General features: G+C 45.3%; 1 protein-coding gene and 1 long non-coding RNA gene across 2 annotated transcripts in view; one reads left to right on the forward strand and one right to left on the reverse strand.

Moving 5' to 3' along the window:
- Positions 1-12,255: 12,255 nt before the first annotated feature.
- The window catches only part of CFAP299 (cilia and flagella associated protein 299), a 534,176-nt gene continuing 521,304 nt past the window's right edge, over positions 12,256-25,127 (forward strand). Inside the window, exon 1 of the mRNA XM_006269523.3 lies at positions 12,256-12,408. Coding sequence (XP_006269585.1) covers positions 12,298-12,408 — 111 coding nt within the window. The 5' untranslated portion in view covers positions 12,256-12,297. The remainder of the gene's footprint in view (positions 12,409-25,127) is intronic.
- LOC132248366 (uncharacterized) lies at positions 12,896-24,668 on the reverse strand. Its single transcript, XR_009459546.1, has 3 exons — positions 24,601-24,668; positions 14,454-14,510; positions 12,896-13,466 (listed from the first exon to the last, which is right to left on the reverse strand). It is a non-coding gene; the product is annotated as an uncharacterized LOC132248366 (long non-coding RNA).

Below are 25,127 nucleotides of genomic sequence, written 5' to 3' on the forward strand. Positions count from 1 at the left end.
ATGAATATTTCTAGATTCATCTTTGCATCAACCCTGTAGGGCAGTTAATAATTTGCACCCCCTGTTTGAAGATCAGAACTGAGGAAGTTAGAAATTCAGCAGCCTCCGATCAGCTTTCCCTCCCCTACTACCTCATTTTTCTATGACCCAGTAAAGATGATAATATTTAGGGGTCTGTGACAGGGTAGTAAAGCACCTTAATGTCTATTTCTGGTCTTGTTTTATTTTGAGAGGAGAAAGTGTGCTGCTTTTATAGTTTATTAGTTTATAAATGTGGGTGATTAGAGCCCAAGGACCTCTACCTCAGAAGCAGAGGTAGTTCCTTGCAGCAGCTGCCATGGGCGCATAGTGAGTCAGAAAAGGAGAGGGGAGGTTAACTGGTAGGCAATTGGTATTGTTTGGACTTGTTAGTGAGGTGGTTAATGCTGATTATGGAAACATTGGGAGTGTATGGAGGTGGTCAGTCCTTTCCCCCCCTCCCTTCCTCCCTCCCTCCCACCAGGTTGTAGATAGATGTAGATAGTAAAGAATGTTTGGTCTTTGAATGACTAAAGTGTGTTTCTCAACTTGGAGTACGTAGCAAACTTCTATTGGGCATTTGATAGGAAGGAATGAGACAGCAGAAGCATGTACTAAGCACGCAGAAACTGCTTTAAAGCTGTAAGAGAAGACGTGTTCATGGCATTTAAAGTGCTTTAAAAATGGCAGATCCCTTTCTAAATTAACCCTCGATGGATGTGGTATTAGACTAAAGTGATTTATGTTAAAGTGCTTTATCAAATGTCTGTAGTACATCCATTGCAAATCAAGGTAGGCTGCATTCCCCACAGAATCCCAGAGGAGCCCCTCACTGGGCAACTTGCTAGCCTCTGCCAAGCAGACTAGCACCAGCCCAGCCCCTCCCCCCAGCTGTCACAGAAAGGAGACAGAAAAAAAACTCTGCCTCCTCCCTGTGAGGCTGGTTGGGTAGGGCGGGGGGGGGGAGCAGATTCCCCCTGCTACAAGAGCGCCCCTACAACTTGCTGACTCAGGGTTGGAAAGGGTGTAGTCCAGGTCTGGGGGGGGAGGGGGCTCCATTCTTCTCACTCGCTGCAGTTCCTTGTGCAGCTAAAAGCTGGCCAGGCTACCCTATGCTGTCAGGCTGCAGCTGTCAGGAGGCTGGGGTCAGGGGGTGAATGGAGCCACTCCTGCACATGGGCCTCCTCACAACTTGCTGTCTTGGGGCTCATGAGGGTGAGCTGGGGCTGCACAGCAGAGGGGTCCCGTTCACCCCCCCCCCCCCCCAGCCTCCTGGCAACTTCAGGCAGAAACTGCAGCATGGGGCTGCCCATCTGGCTTTTAACTGGACTGGGAACTGTGGCTGAAGGGGAATGGAGTCCCCATGTTGCATGGACCTGGCTCAGTACCACCCCAACCCCTGAGTCTGCAAACTGTGTGGAGGCCCCTGCAGCAGGGGTTTCACAACTGCCAGTTAGTGGAGGGGGTGGAGCTGGGGAAAGGGACCATTCCAGCAGCCTCCTAGGAGGTGTATAGCCAGAAGTGCACCCCACCAGCTGGCCTTGGTCAGTGCAGGCCATTTCCGTGCCCCCCCTGCCCTTTCCCAGATGCGTGAACCTCTCTTATGTTCACTCCCACACTAATCCAGGCTGGTGAAAAAAGACATGAAAAAAGAAAAAAAATACAGTGCTTTATCAAAAGAAGTGCATCAGTTTGACCTGCCTCCCCAGCGCCTCTATATATTGGGTGCTTCAGTGGGGCTTTCTGATGCTTCTATTTAAAGCAGGGCAGGGGGTCAGACTAGAAGACCTACAAGGTCCCTTCTGACCCTACATCTATGAATCTATAAATGTGATTTAATCAACTATTAGATAAAAGCACCAAAAAGCCCCACTGAAGCACTCAATCTGTACAGACACTGGTCAAACTAATGTAACCCGGGCGGTACTCCAAAAGGTACCCCCTCTCCAATTGAAGAGATCAGAGCAGGTGCACAAGTGCTGTGGGTGGTGTAGGGATTCTCCTCCCCCTATAGAGCAGAGCCAGACCACCACTGGGGACTTAACCATATACCTTTTTAATGAGGGAACATAAAAGGCATAATCGGGGGGGGGGGGGGTATAGTGGACACCACAATGCCCCAAGGGGCAGGATTCAACAAAGGTTAGACACTTACAATCATTGGCAAAAGACAGGGTTAACAAAATATAAAACACAAACAACAGAGCAAACAATACTGGTTGCGGAAATATAAAAAGGCACAAAATACAAAATGTCAAAGAAATATAGGGCCTGGGTCACTGGAGGGGGGAGAAAGACACAATGGCTTCTATCTACTGCAAGAGGAACTTTTCCTTGTTAACTCACTCACCTCAAGTCACCAAACTTGGGACTTGAACTTAGATCTCCCAAATGGTAGGCAAGAACACTACCATACAGCCACCACTGCTGGTACTGCTCTAAGCTCCTAGGAGTCTTGACCTTCCTGGAGCCCCGGCCTCACGTCAAGCTGCCTGGCCTCTGATTGGAGGAGCTGGAAGCCAAGCTGGGACCCCTCAGGTCACTGCTCAGATCCTCCTGCTGGCCACAGCCTCTTGTAGGGGATCCTGGAGCCCAGCAGGAAGCCTCTCTTGCTGGCCACACACCGTGCTGCTGAGAGTCCCAGTGCTGCCTGCAGGTCCTATGCCTTCAGGTTCTTCTGGGGCAACTGCTTCCGCCCTGCTGTCTCAGCTCTTGCCAGCTCATCGAATCTCCTTCCTCATAGTCCCTCATTGGTCTCCTCTTGAGTCAGCCCTGCTGCCCCTTTTATCCCTCTCCAGGTGACCCAAGGGGCCAATCAGGGGACATGAGGGGTGAATCTCTGGGCCTGATTGGTGAGGAAAGGGAATCACCAGTCCTCCAATCATTTTTTATCCCTTCAAAACCCCTGGGCCAAATCATGACCAGATTGGTGAGGAAAGGGAATCCCAAGTCCTCCAGTCATCTTTTGTCCTTTCAAAACCCCTGGGCTACGTCACTGCCAGCTAGCCCATCACACTAACATGATGCCTCTTCTGGGTATGCACTGTGCTTGGTGTGGGGGCATGCCAAGCTGCAAGTAAAGTGCTGAAATTTTTTGTTTTGGTTTTTTTCATGTCTGTAAGCAGTCCTAGAGCACTTTGAGTAAAGCACGATACTTAAAGTGCTTCCACCTTGGGCTTTTTGAACATCTGTACTTAGCCAGGGTTAGCCTGTAGTAAGAATATGGTCATGATCAACTTTGATCTCTAAACAAGGAAAGGATCAAATGCCTGTGTTTTTCAGTTGCAATTATTGCAGCTCTCTGAACCCAGGAGTCATGAAGTTAGACCCAGAAATGCAAAAATGAAGTTAGGTTTGGTATTACAGAACATTACGTGTAATGGTCACCAAGCATGACACTTAATATTTAACATTTATTGATTAAAATTTCTGGCCCATATGACTTTTAATCATATGAGATCATAATACCTTCATTGAATTTTTGTGGGAAAACAATGAATAATGTTCCTTCCTTACTAAATCTGAACTCCTAGTAACTTTTGATGTGAAATTTACTGCCTTAAAAGAAGCTGGACTAATATCTTTTGTTTGGCTGAGAGTCACATTTTAAGAACTGAAATTTAAAAAGATTGGCTTGTTATTACTGAGTCTGAGATCAAGGAAAAAACATGAAAAAGTAGCTAAATTCCCTCTAGTCTAAACTGGGCTTTTGATATAATTCTAACTGTGATTCAGATTAGATGTGTTGCAGACTGTGGGGTGTGGGGGTAAGAAAATAATTTTCTGGGGAATGAGATGTTACCAGCTGGAGAATCATAAAGTAACTTTGTTATTCTGTAAGAAGTGCCCTGAAATGGTAGTGGAATCTGGGACATGAACAATAATTTTGTTCTAGTGTGAGGACTCAACAAATCTGGACTACTAGATAGTTAGTAGTATACAATTTAACATACTCCTAGACTTAAACAGCAATGTTAGGAAAAGTATTGGTTCATTAACTATCCTATGCATCTCCCTTAAAAAAAACTTCCCTTTTTTATTATTATCAAGTTATTTACAACTGTTAATTAACTTGACTCAATTAGGCTTAGTTTGTCAGCACACACGGCATAACACTAACTTACAGGAGGGCTTGCCAACTGTTCTGTAACTGTAACAAAAGGCTTGATAATTGCCAAGAAAAGAATCATGGACCTTTATGTGTTGCTTCAGTGAAAAGTGAAATTCTTCTTGACATTCTAACCATGCCTCAAAAAATATGGGAGGGGGGAGTATGTGACATAAATACATTCAAATATCTTTTCCTGTTTCATGCTTGATATTGTTGAGTTTGAGCCTCTGAAAATGGTTGGCACGTAGTCAACTCTGACAATAACTTTAGGATTCATGTATAAAGTATTTAGAGCTAAGACAGAAGATATTAACATGACAAAAGAGGAAAGAAGTAGGTGCAAGACATTAATACAATATAAATTATATACCCACTTAGGTGAGAATTGTATTGCTACCCTTGGTTTTGGAGTCAGAAGTGAGGACTAATTGTTAGACTCCTAAACAGGTGGTTTTGATTTCTCTTTCTTGTAAGCACATTTAATAAAAAACCCTCCATATTGCCTTGAAATGTTGTACATAAAGAAAAAACTATACAGTAAGCCTAATGTATGACAACACAAGGATAGTGCTTGGGGACTATTACATAAATATTCCGGCACCTAATTGTTTCTACCATTGTTATACTAGCAATTTAGAGGTCTCAAACAAGATCAGAGCCCTGTGTTAGCTGGTGGACAGAGACAAAGGAAGAGACTCCCTGTCCTAGTAAAGCTTGTGGCCTAAAAAGGCAAAACAAATCATATGGGAGAAAAGGTTTACAAATTGATAGGTCCTACATCCAAGTGTGGTATTCCAACTATAGAATCTATCCTATATACCGTTGGAAAGTTTTCCAGAACATACTTAATATCCAGGATATTATATATTGATGGTACCCTTATACTCTTTAAAATAAAGAGAATGGCATGTAAATATAAAGGCTGCTTTGATTTACAATGCTTAAAACCAAAACAACATGAATGACCAGGCTATAGATATGTTATAGCTGGTATTTGGCACACGTAGTTCACTTTTGTATAACAACAAAGTCAATAAAAACTGAAATAAATTCGAAGTAGAACTATTTCTGTGTTGACACTGAGACAGGACACTTCTACTTTGAGACAGGATAAATCAACAGACCAGGTCTGTGCTCAGCACTTCATGGGAATAAGGATCTAAAATACCAATCCTGCCATTCCCTCTGTGCTCCTTCCTTCATATTTCCTCTACTTCATCACCTTTAGGGCATAAGCATATGATAACATTAAAACCCAAGCTGTCCAGGGACAATCTGTCCAGGGACAAGTGCAATGTCTCTTCCTAGCCTAAGAGTACTTAAAGGGCTAATTGGATTGATGAGAACTGCCAGAATCTTAGCATTGGAGAAAATGAGGAAACTAAGGTCTAAATACATGTAGGGTAAAATTCTGGACTTCATTGAAGACAATGAAGAATCTTGTCATTAGTTATGAAACTGTTGATCAAGTTATGCATGTACTGAATGATTCAATTGTGCCAGGCATGCCAGTAACAGCTCAGCTTGCTAACTCAAAAGGGCCTTGAGCCATTGGTGGAACACTCCCACCAATCAGGTGGTGGTGGAGGATAGGCTGCCCCACCCCTACTCGGGGCGAGGCAAAGAGCCTGGACCTGGGTGAGGGCTATACTTCCCCTCAACATGACTGGTCCTCTTGCAATCTGGGGGCAGAGCCTCCGAAGGGCATAAAAGAACAGTGTGTCCAGCTCATGGGCACGCTGCATCGAGGGATGAAGAAGAGAGTGGGACAAAGAGAAGCTGGGGAGAGCTGCCCAGCAGGGCAGAGCAGTAGCCCTGAAGAGCCTGAAGACCTCCTCATCAGATGGGAGTGGGGAGCCGCACCACTGAGAAGCACAATGGCGGTGCACAGTTCAGTGCAGAGTCAGACCCTGGGAGCAGTATGAGGCAGCTCGGGTTTGCACCCCTGGTGTGCAGCTAGGATTTTGGTGCACAGACAGTGCATGGCATGGTCAGTGGGACCGAGGCCCTGAAGCCATGTGAGGCAGCTTGGGTCTCCAACCCCTGGCACAAAGCCAGGAAGACTTGGTGCAGGCTGTGCTGCACAGGGGGTCCAGGAGCGGACCCAAGCCTCGGGAGCCGGACGGAGTGGCTGGGGTCTACAGTGCCCCCTGGCACCAGGCCAGGCATTTAAAGCTGAAGCCTTGCATGGAGGGTTCCGGTCAAAACCGAGACCCCAGAACCCTGCAAGGCAGCTCGGGGCCTCAACCCCGAGCACAAGAGTAAAGCACTCAGTGCACACAGCCACCAGCAGCCGACAGGCCCAGAGGGAGCCAGAGACAGCTGGAGCCTCAGCAGGAGAGGCGGCAACTCACTGGGAGAGAGACAAGGACCCTCCACCCAGATCCCTGGAGTTGTGAGTTCCCAGGGAAGGGGATTCCCACAGGGAAGGGGGAATCCACCTGGGTTGGAGAAGCCAACCACTGAAGGGGAAGCCCTGACAGAGCTCCCCAAGTTTAATTTTTTATTTTGGGTTAAAGGATATTTTGTCTGGGCTGGGGAAAGCCTGAAGGGCACTGGGGAAGCTTCTCCCTTCCCCCAGGCTCCAGAATAGCATAGGTCTTGGGGTTCTTAGAAGAGTTCATTATATTTGTTGCCTACAAATGGCCAACTCGGGATCCTTAAAATTCTGGTTTATTAGGCGGATTGAAACACTGTAATGAAGTCAAATCATAAACCTTGGGGCTGGTGTCCCCCCCCCCCCCCACACACACACAGAGTAGCCAGCTACAAGAGTAATGCCCTGGCACACAAATAGATAAAAATACCAAAATACAAGGGGAGATACAGAATACACACATACAAACTTTAAAACACAATTCCTTATCTTATAGTGAAAGAAAGAGGAAGGAAGAAAAGGTAGAAGAGGAGAAACATATCCAAAGAGGGGAAAGCAAATGCAGGCAAGAGGAAAAGGGGGCTTTCTGCTGCATATTCAGGGGTTGTGCCTTATATTTTGTGAGTGGGCGCAGGTTATTGTGTGGTTTATATTTCATGTTATGTAAGTGTAAGTTGATAAAGTCCGAAATTATTGAGTTATATTGAAATCTTTAATCTGATACCCTGAGGCTAAGTATTTGATAGAGTATATACATATTTGTAAATTTATATTTAATATCTAAGTAGATTTAAATTTTGATAGAGTTCAAGGTTATAAAACACTTGTTGAAACTTAGGTTAGAATTTTATTATAATAGTTAACTGTATCCTGAGAGGTATGTAAATATTACCTATAATCCTTATTTTTGTAAATGTTTTGTGTGTGTATTCTTTTAATCTTTTTCATAATTTATATTGTAATATTTATAAACTTATATAGTTAAGTTATAGAGTGTGTTGGTCTGGTTCTCTGTCGGGGAAAGAGGAAACTGCACACTGCCAGCAGTTTTCCCACACAGCACACATGCTCTGCCAGAAACTTTCTTCAATTGGAGAAGGGAATACACAACCAGGTACACCTGGGTTATACAACAGTTTGCATTTTGTGTATCAGGGTTCAGGGAGGAAAGTACTCAATATTATATATGTGCATTGGGGAGGCCAGGGGGAATACTCTTCATAATGCAGTCAAGTCACTTGGCTTATCTGCTGGAAATAAGGGTTGGGAAGTGGTTTGGTTTTTTTTCTTCCCCTCCCAGCACAGAATGTGATTGCTGTTTTCATTAGGATCAACTGAGTTTTTGGGCTCTTATCAAATGTAACTGGGAGGCATCTGAACTCCTAGACTCATGGGCCTTGGACTTGTATATAGGATGCCAGCCTGGTAGAAAATATGGCCCATGGATACTTATAGCCACAGTTATTGAACTTCGTTCATCTGGATTTGGAATTTAATAGCTAATTTTGGACTAAAAAAAAAAAAAGGGAAAGAATTCTAAATAAAAATCATTATCCAGAACTACAGCTGCCTTGAAAACCAGCATGAATAGTTGCTGAGGCACAAAGCCTTCTCGGGGGGGAGGGGGGGGGCAGGAGGGGATTGTGCGTGTTTCCAATTTTTTTGGGGGGGGAAGAGATATATATATTGAGATTATATATATATATATATATATATATATATATATAATATAATACAAGTTAAAAAGTAAGATGCTAATTTCATATGGAACTGTTCAGCCTTTCAATAGGTTGCTCTAAAAATACATATTTTTTTATGATCTTTTCTTTTTCTTTTCAGTCCATAAAAGATCCACTTCAAGGTAGTGCCAGTATAAGGTATCTAGTTTGAATGGCCACAAAGGATATAAAATGGATCATGGAAAAGGACCATGAAATACTTTCTTTCCCCCCAACACCCTACCTAGCAACAGATGTCTAAAATCAACCTTTTCTAGAACACCTTTTGCCTATATAATTTCCGCACAAAAATTCTGCTTAAAGACCAGTTTCACCCCCAAGTCATATCTAACACATCTTTACAGCATATGTATTTTTAGACCAACCTATTGAAAGGCTGAACATTTCAGTATGAAACTAGTATATGACTTTTTAACTTGCCTCTGAACTTTTCTTTTTGTATTTCTAAAAGCCTGTGTTACAAGAATCTCTTTCTACAGCTCTACAAAACCGATGAGGGAGGAGGGCATCTAACAGTCTACTATATCCCTTTCACTCTATCTTTTCATCTTGGATGCTTTTGACATGCATTAAAAGAGTGTTGAACATTGACAATGGGAAACATGAGAGGAGAGGTGGCATCCAACTATTTTGGTGATAAAAAGGCCATTACAAATAAAACCTATAAGATTATTAAAATCCCTCTGCACTAGAGGGCTGGTATCCTATTCTTTTGTCAACATACTTTTCACCTAATAACTTTCAGAACAACAATAGTCTTACCAGCAGGGCAGTTGTTTAACTTTCACTGACATCAATGTCCTTCATCTCTTACCATCTCTTTCCTGGAGCAAACTCTTTATTTGCAATCAATGGGCATCCGCCTGAATAAGGAATCCATATCTTTTAACTTGACACAAGTCTGGTTGATGCTGTGGCTAAAAAAACCCCCATAGCTGCTGCTAGCTTGTCTGCTTCATGGCTTTGACTGCTCTGATGCTCTGAGCTACATCAATCATGAAATAGTGGGAAAGAGTAAGAAACAGACATGTAGACACCTCTGAAGAAGGCAATATGGTCAGACCACAGGACTAGACAGACCAATACTTAGAGTGTATTCTGGTTAGTATAAAGGAGTGTAAGGCAAGAGTCATTAAGACCAGAGAAGCACATCCTTGAATATAGTAGTAGCCTGCTACTACATTTGTGAAAAACCTCTAATTTAGGGGTCGCATTATAATACAGCACATGTAATATGCTTCTTGTCCCTAAATTCTTCTCTGTCCTCTTGCAAAGATTAGAAGGCTTGTGGTGATGCCTGTGTTGTAGGGTTTCAAGAACAGTACTTGTCTGTCAGTTTCAAAAGATTCTTCAGTGAGAAGGGAAGATTGTGAAGCTCAAGAATAATTGCCTTACTATCAGCTTTATGTGAGTTTTGAAGTCTTTTATGGCACTGCTCTTTTTTGCAAAAGCTTCCATCCTTCTAAGCTAATAGTAAGAAAGATCTAAGAACATGGTGTGTTGAGTTACTTTCACCATACTTCTGCAGACCTTTCAGTAGCATAAGAATCTCTTTTGATGCCCCTTCTTTTCAAGGAACACTTAATCTAATTGACAATTCCATCTGTTTCTTGAAAGATCTGCTGGTGATGCATGTAATGAGAATTTCCTTCTGATTATTGAGGTTTTAAAATTTCATATCGATGGTTTACTTCCTAGAAGTGCCTGAAAAGTGAATGTTGGTACTGAAACAGTAAAGGGAGTAACTTTTTTAATTTGTATGTTTTATCACAATGTTGAAGAGATGGATGGAGGAATTGTCCTTTTAAATTTTGATAAAATGTCTGTCAAAACTCCCTTCAAATTCATATTTATATAGTGATCCATTCCTCCAGCTAATAATCTGCACAACCAGCACTTCCTGGGCAAGATCCTCTGCTGGTGCAAAGCAGCATTCCCTCTAAACTGTGTGGAGTGGACGGTCGCATAGGCACACTCATGCCATATTGCCACACAGTTTAGAGAGAATGCTGGTGCAAACTGATACACTCTGAAATTGGTGGAGGCTATAAGCACAAATTGTGACCTACAAATGGGACTTCTTACCTGCTGATTTTCATTGAGGGTTGAATTAACTCCAGTTTGGAATCTGAGCCAAGGTGAGAGACCCAGTTAACTTTCACAATAAATCTCTGTTTACGGCCTGTAATCTCTGTTTAAGGCCGTTATCTCTGCAATCTCTGCTTAAAGCCTGTTAGCCAAAACATTTTGGTTTAATGGCCTAAAACTAGGTAGCTCAAATGTAATTAAAAACAATTTAATGTATGGGATAAAAAGTGCAGGGCAGTTTGAGGTAGACAATGTTTTATATAAAAATGCAAGGCCACCTCTAGGTCTGCTCCCATGTAGGGAAGAGATACGTATCTGGTATCAGAGATAATCTTGCCCTGGAGTGGCATAATTTTGAGCTGCATAATGAGTGCTTAAAACCAGGTGCTGGTGTTACTGTGCAGACAATCCTGTTAAAAGCTCCAGGAGCTACCCAAAATTACCATGTAACCAGGTTCAGGTATCCAGGTTATAGCCATATTGGTCTAGAGCAGAGGTTTTCAAACTGTGGGCCGCAACCCTTGAGCATCTTAAAAGGGGGTCCAAAACCCGTGTGCCACTGGTGCTTCTGCTTCTGCCATTGCATGCTGCCGGCACTTCCACTTTCGCCACTGCGTGGGAGACTTCCCACTCATCGATTACCTGCCAGGGGGTTGTGGTATTGCAAAGTTTGAGAACCCTTGGTTTGGAAGCAAAGTGAATCAGAACTTGTGGTAGAGGTGATATCTTGTATTAAACTAACTATAGTTTTGCAAAAAAAATGTAACAAGGTTTACACTTTTCTGGGGCTTCCCGTGCTGTGGTCACTTTCATTGCGATTTGATAAGTAGCAGTAAAAACTGTTTGCTCCCAGAACAGTACAGACCTCCAAAAAATCCAGGTGATCCCTGGAAAGCCTATACTACTACATTTTCCACAATCAAATTGTAAATACAATGTATTTTTAATGGACTGTGTAACTTCCCTTCCTATGCCTTGCATAGCCTGTGCCTCTGGGCTGGTCTTTGCATTTTTTTTTAAAAAAGGATGTAAATAATTAGCTGATTCCACTTAAGATGATTGCTTCTAGGTTGGAAGTTTTCCCATGCTATCACATGGACTTTACTGACATCTGGACTCCCATCAAAACAGGGCTGGACACAATCATTCACACAGGCAGCTTGAGTAGCAATAGCCTTGAATAAGCCTCAATTGATCCTGGGGTCAAGTGTAAGGGCAGATATTTCACAGGTGTTTAAAATGGGAGGATGAGCCTGGAGACCTGCAGGATCCCGGGATAAAATACTTCGTCCCGGGGTAACCTGGCCCTACAACAGCTGGTTCACCCCCAGGCTTTTCCTCGGCTTGATGCTACCCGTTGTCCCGCGGGAAGAAAACCCGCGGCAGGAAGAGGAAGGAGCGAGGAGACATCTGACTATACAAAGCGGGGACTGATCTACAGCCTCGGTATGTGAGTGCCTGCAGCTGCCCGGCCGGCCGGCCGCGCACTACCCCGCAGCAGCTCTCGTGATAGCCCGCCGGGTGTCCGCAGCTTCGGTCTTCGCGCGCGGCCGGGCTCTGCCACAGAGCAGAAGAGGGGCGGGGCTTGTGGCCGGGCGGGCGTGGCCTCGGGGCGCCGAATGCTCGGACATTGGTGGGTACGCGCGCGGCCCAGCTTATTAGCGGTTGCGCTGAGCCTAAACTGCAGGGCATCTACTCCCAGCTCCAGCGCGGGACAGGTAGACCGGGGCGAGGCTTGTGGCCAGGTGGGTGTGGCCTCTGGCGCATAGTGTTCAGCGGTTGGTGGGTGCGGGCGGCGTCCAGCCTATCAGCGCGTGCACTCAGCCGTACGTCCAATAGAGCGGGTCAGTAGGAGAGGGGCGGGGCTTGCGGCTGAGTGGGCGTGACCTCGGGGCACCAAGCAGTAGCTAGGGACGCCGAGCAGTTGCTAGGGGCGCCGGGCGGGCCGGGCAGGCGCCTCGGGGATGGAGGGGGATGACGCGGCGGCCGCGCTGGACCACGTAGTCACGGCGTTTGGCACGTACGAGGAGTACCTGGACTCGCAAGTCACCACTCAGGACCTCTACTACCTGGAGGTCAGCGCGGGCGTGCCCCTCCCCCCTCCCCGGGGCAGGCGGAGCCGCAGGGGGCGGGGCGGGGGCCTCTGGGCATGGGGGGAAGGGCGTGGGGTTCTCGTCTGCTTGGAGTCTCCAGAAATCTGCTCCCAGGACAGGCTTGTTTCTAATCTGTACCCAAAACACCTTGTTTGTGACAAATACCGACTTGTCAGGCTCAAGATTAAATATTGGTCTGTTCTTCTTCAACCCAGTCGTTTAAAAATGATACTAACACTTAAACACTTGCAATAATAAATACAATGCTAAGTAATACATTAAGAAGCATAAAACTAAGAATGGAACTTAAAAAAAACAAACAACAAAAATAACTAAATAAAATTTAAAAGCAGTTTTAAAATAACAAAAACACTAAATAAAACTTAAACAAAAACAAAATAAAAAACAAATAACACTTAATTTAAATAACAAAATATGAAATAAAATAAAAAGTTAAACACACAATAAAACCTAATAATAATGATGATGATAATTATAATAATGATGAATAATTGTAATAAACTGAAACTTGTAACAAGCTGTGTCACTGTCAAATTGGGCTTGTCAACCACAAGCAGATTCATGAGGCAACTGACTAGACCTCTTACATGTACACCATGATCCAGAGGATCATCATATAGGATGGTTGCCTATATTATTATTATTATTTTATTATTAGGTTTTATTAACAATAATAATACTCCAGATGATCTGAAAGCGAGCAAAGTGAGGCTTTCATTCAGAAATGAGGGATCTCCTAAAATAAAAGTTTTAGATGAATACACTGACAGAAAATGAGTCCACTGAGGTACACGGGGATCTTTCCAAGTCAAAGGACTTTGGGGCAGGTTTTATCAGTTTGTGTATCCCCAATGACCTCAGCTCAGCAAAAGAGCGCACACAGAGTGAATTGTCTCTTTGGTCACTTTAACTGTTTTGTATCAAACCTAATTTCACTTTCAAAGATTTCACAGTTTACATTTAGATTTCTTGCTGTTAGATGGCAGTCTCTTGAAGTCAGTTTCAGTCGATAGGAATTTCTGGGTGAAGAAAACAAGTAATCGGTTATTCTGGGATGTTAACCCAGAGCAAACCATCTTTATTTATATGTTGCTTAGTTTTCTAGTTCTGTTTCCCCTACTATCTTTTGATTGAATTTTACTGCTGTTAAAAAAAATAAAAAATCCTATGTGAACTTGTGCTATTAGATAAGAGACTAGGTCTAGTCCGAAAAGCAGGGTGCATCTGCACTTCTGTATCCCCTCTGGGGCTACCCTTGTGGCTTCTCATGGGATTTTTATGCCATTTTGCATTTGTGATGTTCTTAGAAATGAAGGGGTCTGGGTCCATCTCAGTATTACTGAACGGACACATTTAGTAAATATGAAACATTTTAAAATAGAAATGGTGGAAGAACCACCTTGATGTTTCTACTTATTGGCAGCCTTTGGTTTTTAATCAGATATTCCCCAGCTGCGCGCAGAAGTCAAATCTTTGGATGCCAAGAGCTGGAAAGTGCCTATGAACATAAATCAAACACATTTGACAGAGATAATTTTACCCCTGGTCAAACTGGTAGGGATGGGGTAGGGGTTTTTGCATTCTTCTGTAGTGAGGGCTTGGTCCTCTACTCAAGATCTCTTAAGCCTATATTGATAACATTTCATAGAAGCAGGACTTGACTGCCATGGTTCCGCTGCTTTACCTATGATGGTTGAGGATATTAGGTCTGTGTCATGTCAGGGTTGACAGTAGTCTTCTGTAGAGTTTAGATTTTAGATTGGGTAGTTGGACTGTGTGAAATTTCACCGGCTGTTTCATTTCAACACTGTTTCGACTCATTTTGAGCTCAAAACAGAGAAATTGAAATGAAACAAAGAGCTTTGAAACAGCCTCAAAAGGAAACGAGAGCAGTCAAAATGTCTTGAAAGTTCTGAAATGTTTCGAAGCTGAAGCTGGGCTTGCCTGCAGGGAAATAGTAAGGAGAGGGAGGGGGAAGAGGGGGGAAGGACTGCTCTCATACTCACTGTGTAGCTGGCTAGTGACTGTGATCCTTCCCTGAGGTCCCTTCCAATTCCAGCGCTCTGGGAGAGGGATGGAAAAACAGCATAAAAGGCAGCATTATTTGAACTGATCTTCTTTCTACCTTTGGGGTCTGACAGTTACTGAGCTATCTTCCAAAAGCTCAGCAGCGTTAGACAATAAATGCTACAACCATTGATTCCCCACTTGCTAGCCTACCAAGTTGTATTCTGCAATACCTTTTGCTTTCTTTCTATACCCTTTTTATTTTTTTATTCATTGATTGATTCCTTTCAGGGTAGAGGGCAAGGTGTAAGTTCCCTGCCACCCCAAACTGAGACATAGCCTCTTTGGTACAACATGTAGGCTTGAGGCTTCCATTAGTACAGGCAGTAAGGAGAGGGGAGCAGTGCCACTGCCTGTGCCTGAGTTTGCATCCCCTCCAAGAGCACCAGCCATAACCCCCCCACCCCGCACCACCATGAAAACAAGCATCAGCATGACTGTCTCCTCCACCCCCATTTCACTTTCCATGCTGAGCCTTCCAGTGCCAGAGGAAGAATTGAAGCTAGATATGGATCTGAGTGTCATAGCCAGGGAAATTCTGGGGAAGTAGGGGGAATCATCTGAGTTTGTGCTCCACACCCCTCAAGTTTCCTCTAGAGCCAGGTCTCATTCCTTAGAAGGCACTTCAGAGGAGACTGAGGTAGAGGTTGCAGAGGCAAGTGACTCAAATGAGTCTGCTCCTTCTCTTGCTGTGCCTCTGCCTGCTGAGGAGGGGAAAATTACAGCATCCACACATGCAACTGCACCCCAGAAGTGAGCTGGTAGTCTGGTCTGGGATCAGCTGACCCTTCTGGATAAACTGGCTGAGGGCAACATCCTGAGGGATAGCCAGCATGGGTTTGTCACGGGAAAGTCTTGCCTGACCAATCTCATCTCCTTCTATGACCAGGTGACATATCACCTGGACATGGGAGAAGAGGTTGACGTCATATATCTGGACTTTAAAAAAGCCTTTGATCTGGTGTCCCATGACCTCCTCATGGAAAAATTGGCCAACTGTGGCCTCGGCTACACCACAGTCCGATGGTTGGGAAAGTGGCTCCGAGGCTGGACCCAGAGAGTAGTGGTCGATGGCAGTGAATCACTACGGTGCTCCGTAACCAGTGGTGTCCCCCAAGACTCTGTCCTTGGACCGGTTTTCTTTAACATCTTTATCAATAATGTGGACACTGGTGTTGGAAGTTCACTGGCTAAGTTCACTGACAACACTAAACTTTGGGGCACAGTGTCCACACATGAGGACAGCCCAGTGATTTGAGCTGACTTGAATAAACTTAGTAAGTGGGCGGATACAAACCTGATGACGTTCAATACCGATAAATGTAAGGGGGGTGGGGAATAACCCGCAGCATGCTTATAGGCTCAGCAGTGCTACGCTTGCTAGCACCACTGCTGAAAGAGACTTGGGGGTAATGATTGACCACAAGGTGAACATGAGCCACCAATGCAATGTCACAGCTGGTAAAGCTAACCAAACTCTGGCTTGCATCTGTAGATGCTTCTCAGGTAAATCTCAGGATGTCATCCTTCCGCTGTACTTGGCCTTGGTGAGGCCACAGCTGGAGTACTGCATCCAATTCTGGGCTCCTCAATTTAAGAAGGATGTCGAGAAGCTTGAAAGAGTCCAGAGGGGAGCCATGTGCATGATCAGAGGGTAAGAGAATAGGCCTTATGAAGAGAGGCTGAGAGCCATGGGACTCTTCAGCCTGGAAAAGCACAGGCTCAGGGGGGACCTGGTGGCTGACTATAAGTACATAAAGGGTGTACATCAGGATCTGGGAGAACATTTGTTCACCAGAGTGCTCCAAGGTAAAACAAGGACCAATGGTCATAAACTCCTCCAAGACCATTTCAGGCTGGACATAAGAAACAATGTCTTTACTGTCCAAGCCCCCAAGACCTGGAACAGACTCTCTCCAAAAGTGATGCAGGCACCTACTCTGGACTCTTTCAAGAAATGTTTGGATGCTTATTTTGCTGGGATCCTTTGACCCTAGCTGACTTTCTGCCCCTGGGGCAGGGGGCTGGACTTGATGATCTTTGAGGTCCCTTCCATCCCTAACGTCTATGAATCTATGAATCATTTTGAACTGGTAGGTGATCCCACATACGCTGTCTGCCTGCACTATGGAGCCCAAACCAGCTGAGGCAAGGGAAGAAAAGACATGAGCACTACGGGGATGCTGATGCATATCTGCAGGTACCACCCCCTTGCCCTTGCTCCTCCTCAGCCTGACACCAGTGGGAGCATGCCCAAAGAGAAGTCACCCTCTCGCTCCAAAGCCCCTGTCCCACCAAAGCAGAGACAAGCCACCCTGGAACGGGGGGGAAAGGTGGACAGAAAGGGGGGCATGTTGCAAGGGCGAGCAAGATTACCAAAAGCATTGGGCAGATGCTTGCAGTGGATGGCTAGCACTTCTCCTTAGTTGAGCGGCCAGGGTTCAGGAAGCTCATGGTGCTCATGGCCCCATCATACCAAGTGCCTGCATGCACCACCTTCAGCAGGACAGTGGTGCCCTCCCTGTATGAGGCAGGCAGGAAGTACTTGAGGGAGGAGCTCAAGACAGGTCTGCAGGTTGCCTTACACTTCACCTCGGACATCTGGAGCAGCTGGGTGGAGATCATGCATACCTCTCCCTCTCCCTGGGGCACTGGTACAACCAGTCAGACCATCGGTGGGTTCTCCTTCAAGCCAAGGTGATGGATGAGTCTCACATGGCAACGGAGATCATGGGGGCCATGAACTGCTTGATGCAGGAGTGGCTTGTTGGGCAGAGCTGGGCAAGCCACAGCCAGATGTGGCTGGACCTGGCCATGGTTGCCCGGGAACACCCGTCCTGTCTACCAACCAGTGTTCTGAGCAAGAGGGTGTTCAGCGTTGCTGGGGATATAGTGACACCCTACTGCACCTTCTTGGATCCTGTTTTGGTGGAAGAGCTGGTTGGTGTTCCTCAAGGTGAACCTCCTGCTGCTGGGGTTCCCCAAGCTCCGTGTGCAGATGGATGAATGCCACCCTCCTCACTCCATCCACACCTATTTCCTTTTTTCATTTGTTAAAAGCCATTTAATGCCCCGCTTTCAGAGCTGGAGGGGGTACTCAGTGCATCACCAGGCAGCAGGGGAAGAACATGTCCCTGCTGAGTTCCCATGCCAGGACAAACTTGGAGGTAAGAGCTGGGGTTATGGGGAAGTAGGAGGCTCCAGGTCCTGGGCATGACAACTAAAACTGCACTCTGCCAGGGTCAGGAGGCCTGGTGGGACTGCTGGCAGTGTGGCAGCCCCAGGAAATGCCAGGACTGAGGATCCCCCTGGTGAATGGCAGGTAGGAGGCACCATAACCTCCAGCCACCACATGCATGCACACAGCCCTGGCTGCTGGGGAAAGCCCAGACCTGTCATGTCTTTGACAGGCCTTCCTGGTTACAGTGGAGATGCTTATTAGGCTCCAGGTGAGATCAGCTTAGTTGCTTGGGATGCCAGCTTTCAGGTTGAAAAAACCCTTTTCAGGCTGAGGAAGCACCTGCAGTTTGTGTGTGTGCTGTTCCTGGATGGAAGGAATAGTAAAGAAGCCAGAGGCTGGCATGCAATGCAGGAAAGAAAGCCAGTCAGTGAAAATGGAAATGGAGGTGTCACGGGGTGAGGGACAGGCTGGGGTGGGGAGAGAAAAGGATGTAGCAGCTCAGGTAAAAGTGGAGAGTTACCTGGGGAGTTAAATATCCTGCAGGTTGCTGTGTATCAGAATTCCAATATCTATATTGAGTTCATGAGTTTCTGTACCTAGGGGGTTGATGAAGTGCAGTTCATTGTCTCGTCTGTGAAAAGTAGTTTGTAAATTCCCTTTGAGGATCAGGCAAGAGAGATTGAAGACGGGTTGTGTTCTTTTGTTGTCTTTAATAGATCTTTGGTTTGTGCTCATTCTGGTGTGCAGTTGTTGCTTGGTAGCTCCACTTGGTTCCCTGATGGAAATATGTATTGTTTTGTGAAGATATCTCCATATTGGAGATACTGTTGCATGGGTGGCTTGTGCCACCTTAGTCGGGGGGGCATGTGCCCCCCCAGCAACCAGTTAGTGACTGGGGAGGGGGGCCATCCCCCCACAGCTGGCTGCTGCGGCTTCTTCCTTAAGTGCCTGTGCCCGCTTCTGGGAGCACCACAGTGCTCCACTCCCTGGCTAACGCTTGCAGTGGGGGCACTAGCGCTCCCACCTGCCCATTGCCTCAGCGGCAAACGCTTCCAGTCAGGGGGTACACCAGTGCTCTTGATGTGCACCCCCTATGTGTCACCACTGTATTGTAGGCAGGTTTTGTGCGTCTTGTCATGGCATGGTCTGGATCCATTCAGTGTGTTTTGGTCTGTAGGAAGTTGACTTTTGGTGATGAGGTTAGTGAGGTTTAGTGCTTGTTTGAATTTACAAAACACTTTTCACAGATGAGCCTATGACCTGCACTTCATCAATCCCCTAGGTAGTGGGTAGAGAAACTCGTGGACTCAATATAGACATTGGAATTCTGACCTGCCAGACATCCGACTCCCCAGGTACCTCTTCACTTTCACCTGTGACGCTACTCCCCCCCCCCCCGCCCCCAGCCTGTCCCTCATCCCCTGATGCTTTCATTTCCATTTTCACTAACTGGCTTTCTTGTCTGCATTGCATGCCAGCCTCTGGCTTCTTTACTATTCCTTGCATCCAGGAACAGCACACACACCACCTGCAGGTACTTCCTCAGCCTGACAAAGGGTTTTTCAACCTGAAACCTTGCTAAGATATATTTCTATAACTATTCAGTTGATCTACTAAAAGACACCAGATTAGATTGACCCAAAGAACTTCGTCTGCTAGTGCCATGTCCTTAGACCAACACCCCTAGCACCTGTCACCGGTCAGCTGACCAGAAGGACGCAGGACCCTGGGCACATCTAAGCCCCAGGGCTGGGGCTGGCAGGGATAGTTCTCTGGTAGCTGTTGGAGAAAAAGCTTCTGCAGGAGAGGAAAGAATGGATCTATGACAGTTTGGCTGCCTGAGATGCTGCTGGTGCTACTGTGCTGCTCACTAAGTTGTTATTACCTGTTGTCATTTAAAGTGGTGGATTGAGATGAGGCTGTAGGGGAGGAGGAGCCCTCATTGGGGCACACTACCATGTTGTGCAGAGGCCCCAGCGCCGGTGCGGGTGTGCCTTAACACACGCACAAAGTCACACGTCATGAGTTGTGCTTGTCATCAGCTTGAGGTGCAATTTCCCAGAAACCCCTGCACCCATCTCCTTGAAATGTAGCAGGCTTCATGGCCTCAGCAGGGGCTAGCATGCTTGCAGTTTTCACCCCGCTGCGCTTTAACACACACACAGTTGCACATGTCACAGAAGTCGCACAAGTTTTTTCTTGTAAGCGTGTTGAAGTGCAGTTGCCCAGAAACCACAACACCTATCTCCTTGAAACTTGGCAGGCTTTGTGTCCTCAGCAGGGTCAACCATCCCTGCAGTTTTCATCCAAGTCTGCCAAAAATGGCAAGGTTATAGGCAGTTGCATGCTTCCCTATTATAGCCTACGTGCAAAATGTTGAAACAGCGTCAAAACAGTGAAACAGTTTCGATGAAATGAAACGGAACAGTGCTTGTGAAATGAAACAAAACTTGAAACAAAACACTGTCCCTTTGAAACGGCGAAACGGAAGTCTAAATGAAATGGTGCTGTTTTGCACAGCCCTATTGTATAGGATAGTTTGGATACAAATGATTCTGCCTCAGGCAGGAGGTTGAACTAGATGACCTCTGGAGGTCCCTTCCAGCCTGAATTCTCTATGATTCTAGGAACAAGCAAAGAAGTGGTCATGTGGTTATTGAGTTAGCTACGCTGCTTTAAGGTCCCAAGCTGTAGTTTTTGAAATTGCTAGTTGTGTACAGCTATTGAGTTTGATTTGAGTTTACTGGCAGTGAATTTAGGGCTGAGAGGTAAACTGGTTACTGAGATCTCTTGTATTAAGCAGCAGTAATTTTAAACTGATTCAAGAACAAATCTGAATCAGGTTCAAGGCTGCTTAAAATGAATGGCAAACCCCCTCCTATTACTGGACATGGTAAGAAGGTAGCTATGTTCTATCTGATTCAGGAGGCAGTGTGTACAACACACTTTTTGGAAGCCTTCCCTGATTTGATCTAATGTAGTGTAGACATGCCCAATAGATCCTGCCCAGTAGAACCCATTTCAAACCCTGTACTAAAACACAGAGAAATGATGCAAAGGATCAAGCATTCCTCTGCAAGATTTCATGCCATTTGAATGGTACGTTTTTTCCCCTTATCATTCATTAATAATGTATTTGATTTGAGAACTCAAAATTCATCACTCGTCCTAAGGATCATTTATGTTTAGCTTCTGCTTCAGGTGAAGACTATAAATCTAACTGCAGCTTCAGTAGCATCAAAAGTTGTCCTCCCATAGGGAAAGGACTCTTGAAATTGCTGCATGGTAGAACAATAAGCAATCTTTTCAAAGCATCAGCAGTGTCATCATGAAAAAAAGATAGTCTTTCAAAGATTTCCTATTATATTACCAGGAGCAGCTGTTTGATGAAATTCTTACTTTCTCAGTATCTTCATTATTTGATACATGTCATAATGCCTGCCTTTTATTTATTTATTTATTTTTATGTTTCAAGGCATGCAGGTTTATTAAAAGCAGAGAAAATGTCAAAATACTTCTAAATCAGTCAAATATTAAAACGTTTTAGATAGCAGAAATGAAGCTCCTTATTTTTTTAATTCCAGAATTATAGGCAGGACATTATTGATGCTTATTTTTATCCATCTTCTGATGGTGTCTTCTAGACAGTTATTTCCAGACACCATCAACAGCAGAAGCAGCCAGACTGTGCATTCATATACATATTATCAAGCATGACAGGCTAAGATTTGTGCAGCTCCAGTGTTAGAGTATGATAGAGTTGAAATTGCAATCTTTTGTTGATTGCCTGTCTAAATAGTTGACACTTGGATGAAATGGTTCCAGCAGCTTGTACACAGCAATTGGACTGTCATTTTAGGACATCTCTCTAGGGTAGGTCTGTGCCAGAAATGTGTTGCTTCTCTAAGTATACTATATTGACACAGTGCTTCCAGTATGTACTCAGTTTGTCCTAGTAAAACTGGGGCTATTCCATGACTGTATGTTTTTTAAATGAAGCAAGTCACCCTGGTAAAAAGGCAGGCTTGCTACTGTAACTATAGCTATGCTGGCACTGCTATGCTAGTTAGGAATCAAATGTCCTTGTGCTCTGAATTGATGTAGCTATGCTGGCAGAGGTCTGTAGAGCAGATGAAACCCCTCCTCCCTCCCATCTTTCTTTGGGTCACTTTATCCCATCATTAGCATAGCTGTGTCAGGCCTGGTTTAAACTCAGTTTTTGTGTGATAATTTCAGTTAAGGGTCTTATTCAGGAGCAGATCTAAGATTTTGAAAGGGGGTGCAGTGGAAAGTTCCCTGTGCATGTACTACAGTCGAAGTGTATGAGAGTGCACTCCCCCTGGGTCTGCCCTAGTTTTACTGAAATTATTTTGCCAGAATGTTCCCCCTATACAAGAATAAGCTATACTAGAGTAAATCATGTTCTGTACAGTTAAAACTGTCCTCACAAGGAGGGTTATCCCAGTATAAAGTTACAGTTAAAACAGTACAGTTTTTGTATGTAGGGAAGCCCTAAGGATAGTACTGAGGCTTGTCAGGTCAGGCTTTGTGAATTAAAGTTAAGAAAGAAGCAGTGCAAAGCAGCACTTTAATGACACTTCTTATTTGTCAAAATGAGTCTGATATGGAATTAACTAAAAACAACGGTCTGCTCAGTGCTTAACTTTAAAGGATTTCTGGCCCAGATCTGCTCCATAATCTGAATAGGTACTGTTTTTATGTAGGCCTTCCATTAATGTTAATATCCAATAACAACTACAGGGAGAAAAATAGAAATGTGCAGGGAGAAAAATAGAAATGTGCTTTTAGAATTTCAAACTGAGATGAAAACTCCAAGGCTGACTTCTGCAGAGATGTGTTCTGATGCATAAGATCCTAACAAGCAGATTCAATATGGGAATACGCCTGAATCACGAAAAGTAGATCTTGATCATGTCCACTGCATGAGATGATTTAGGCTAGATTATAGATGCCTTAAATCCCCCAACTTTCAGTGAGGGAGACTGGAATAAAGACCTCCAGCAATGATATTAATTAATTATTTACTTGTGTGTGTTGGGGAATTTTATGCAAGTCTTTCCATGTTGTGCTTAGTAGGGGTATATAAAGCAGGCAGTATTCGATTTGGATTCGGCCCAATTTGGGGGACAGCGATTCAATTTGCTGATTTGGTTCACTGTCCCGATTTGATTCAGCCAAATCTGAATCTGAAGATTCAGTTCTGAGTTGGAGAATCAGCATTTTGACCATAGACACAGCTTTATTTTTTTTCTACGTACCTCGAGGTACCAGGTGTGGCTCGTGAATGCTGCAATGGTGGGGTGGATGGAGTGTCCCACAAGAGCATGGGGTGGGGGGGAAGAGGGGTGCAGAATCCATTGCCAAGCACATGTGGTACTCCCTCGCGCTCCTGTGGGACGCTCCAGTAATGGTGGGAGACCTGGAACTGGTACCTTGAGGTATGTAGAAAAAACAAAGCTGTGTCTATGGCCAAATTGTTGAATCTCTCCAAATAGATTAGGAGGCTTCCGATTCGATTCAGAGAGATTAATGGATCTCCTTATTCGGTTCAGATTTGGAGATTCAGCCACTGGATCAGGCAGAATCTCCTCTGAATCAAATCAGTGACCGAAGCTTCACACAGCCCTAGGCTTAGTACATGGTCCAGAGCTGTTGCACTTGCTTCCAAATTTGCTTTGATTCTGAAATCCAAGTAAAACCTGGCAGCATGCTGGCCATCTCTGAAAAGCTGGCAAGAGTGTTTGATTGAGATGGAAGACAAATGTGGTCTTTCCCTTTGCAGTTTGCCTGTCAGAGTCTATCAAGTGCCCATATTTAAAAAAGAAACACTCCATCTCTCAGATGGCTGACTTCTGCCTGGCACAGATTACTGTAATGTTTTATAGGTGGTAGAACAATGTTTAAAGCAGCCCTGAGGAGCAAATTAAATCTTTGAGTTGGTCTTGATTTAAACAGCTAGCCCAGACATGGCCTAGCTACCTATAGACAATGAAGACTCAAATCCTGGGGCTGAGGAAAGAAGAGGCTCATACAGAGATTATTTTCTCTTCTGTCTGTGCACTTCAAGCTGTTCTCTTTTCCTGTACTATATCAGAAACACCATAATAGTATGTAACGGGGCCTGCTCGGGGCTGATCTAACTGTGGCCCGCCCACCTGTTCCTGGGCTAACCGCCCGTGTTCTCGCCCACCATGCCTTGTTGTTATAATTAATTAGTAGATGTTAATAAGCAGGAGATTGCCCATTTACTGCCCTGATGCCAGGGGGTACTATCTGCAGCTCCTTTCCTCCCCTACACTGCAGCCCGAGCCTCACAGATGGCATCTAGATGTTCTTATCGTCACCAGCCCCCACACTGGGCCCCAGAACCCTACTACTGAACCCCACTTGGATTCCTTTCTTCAGGCAGACTCTTCTGCTGTCATACCAGGCAACATAGCTCCCTGAACTGATCCCCCTTTGGGTGCGATCTCCCCCACTGGGACCTTCAGCTCTCTAGCCCTGGCCTACCTCCAGGCCAGTCGGAACCCCCAGCCCTCAGCTCTTGGGCGTTCCTCACGGTGGGCCCCCAGTTCTTCTGGTCCTGGCCCCAGCATGGGCCAGTCAGGGGGAGTTCAGACAGGTCTGAGTCTATGGCCCTTTTCTCACTCTCTGAGGGTCCACCCTCTGGGCCCTCCAAACAAAGGGGTCACCCACCTGGTCAAGGGGGTTAGGGCTTATGGCATCCCGACCTGCCTTTCACCGGGGTGGTAACTGGCCTGGCATTTCCTGGGGGCTCCCACAGCACAGAGCCCTACCAGGCCACCTACTCCCAGCAGGGTGCAGTTTTAGGTTGTACCCAGGACCAGGAGCCTCCTATCCATCCCCTATAACTCCTCCCTTACCTCCAGATGATACCAGCAGCTCTCCAGCCAGGCAATGTTATTGCCTGGCCCCCAGCATCAGAACTGCCCTGTTTATATAGGCAGCCCTGAATCTAAAATGGCTGCCCTAATCGGGCACCTGCCGGCTGCTGCCTTCTGGCCCTTAAAGTGGCAGGCACAAACAGTGCCCTGCCACATAGTAAATATGCTTGTTTGTGCCCAAATGCCTCTAATAGGTCCCAGTGTGCTGGATGTTATACAGACAGCAGTCCTGCCCTGGGAGTGTACAACATGTTGAGGTATTTCTGGGCCTATTGGAGTTCTGCTGACTCCAGTAGGACTCTGTCTGGGTGCAGCAGTTTTCCTGCACATTTATGGATTTTTTTCCATAAGATCAGAAGAAACCATTATTGTGATCCTGCAAAACAGGCTATAGAATTTCACTCTAATAATTCCAGCAACTAGCTTGTAATTCCTGGTTAAACTAGAGGCCATCTTAAAAGTTCCCTGCTGTGGAGGAATTAAGATAAAACCAGAAATGGAAGCAG

The sequence above is a fragment of the Alligator mississippiensis genome, chromosome 2 (genome assembly GCF_030867095.1).
Source record: "Alligator mississippiensis isolate rAllMis1 chromosome 2, rAllMis1, whole genome shotgun sequence".
In the NCBI taxonomy this organism is placed as follows: Eukaryota; Metazoa; Chordata; order Crocodylia; family Alligatoridae; genus Alligator; species Alligator mississippiensis.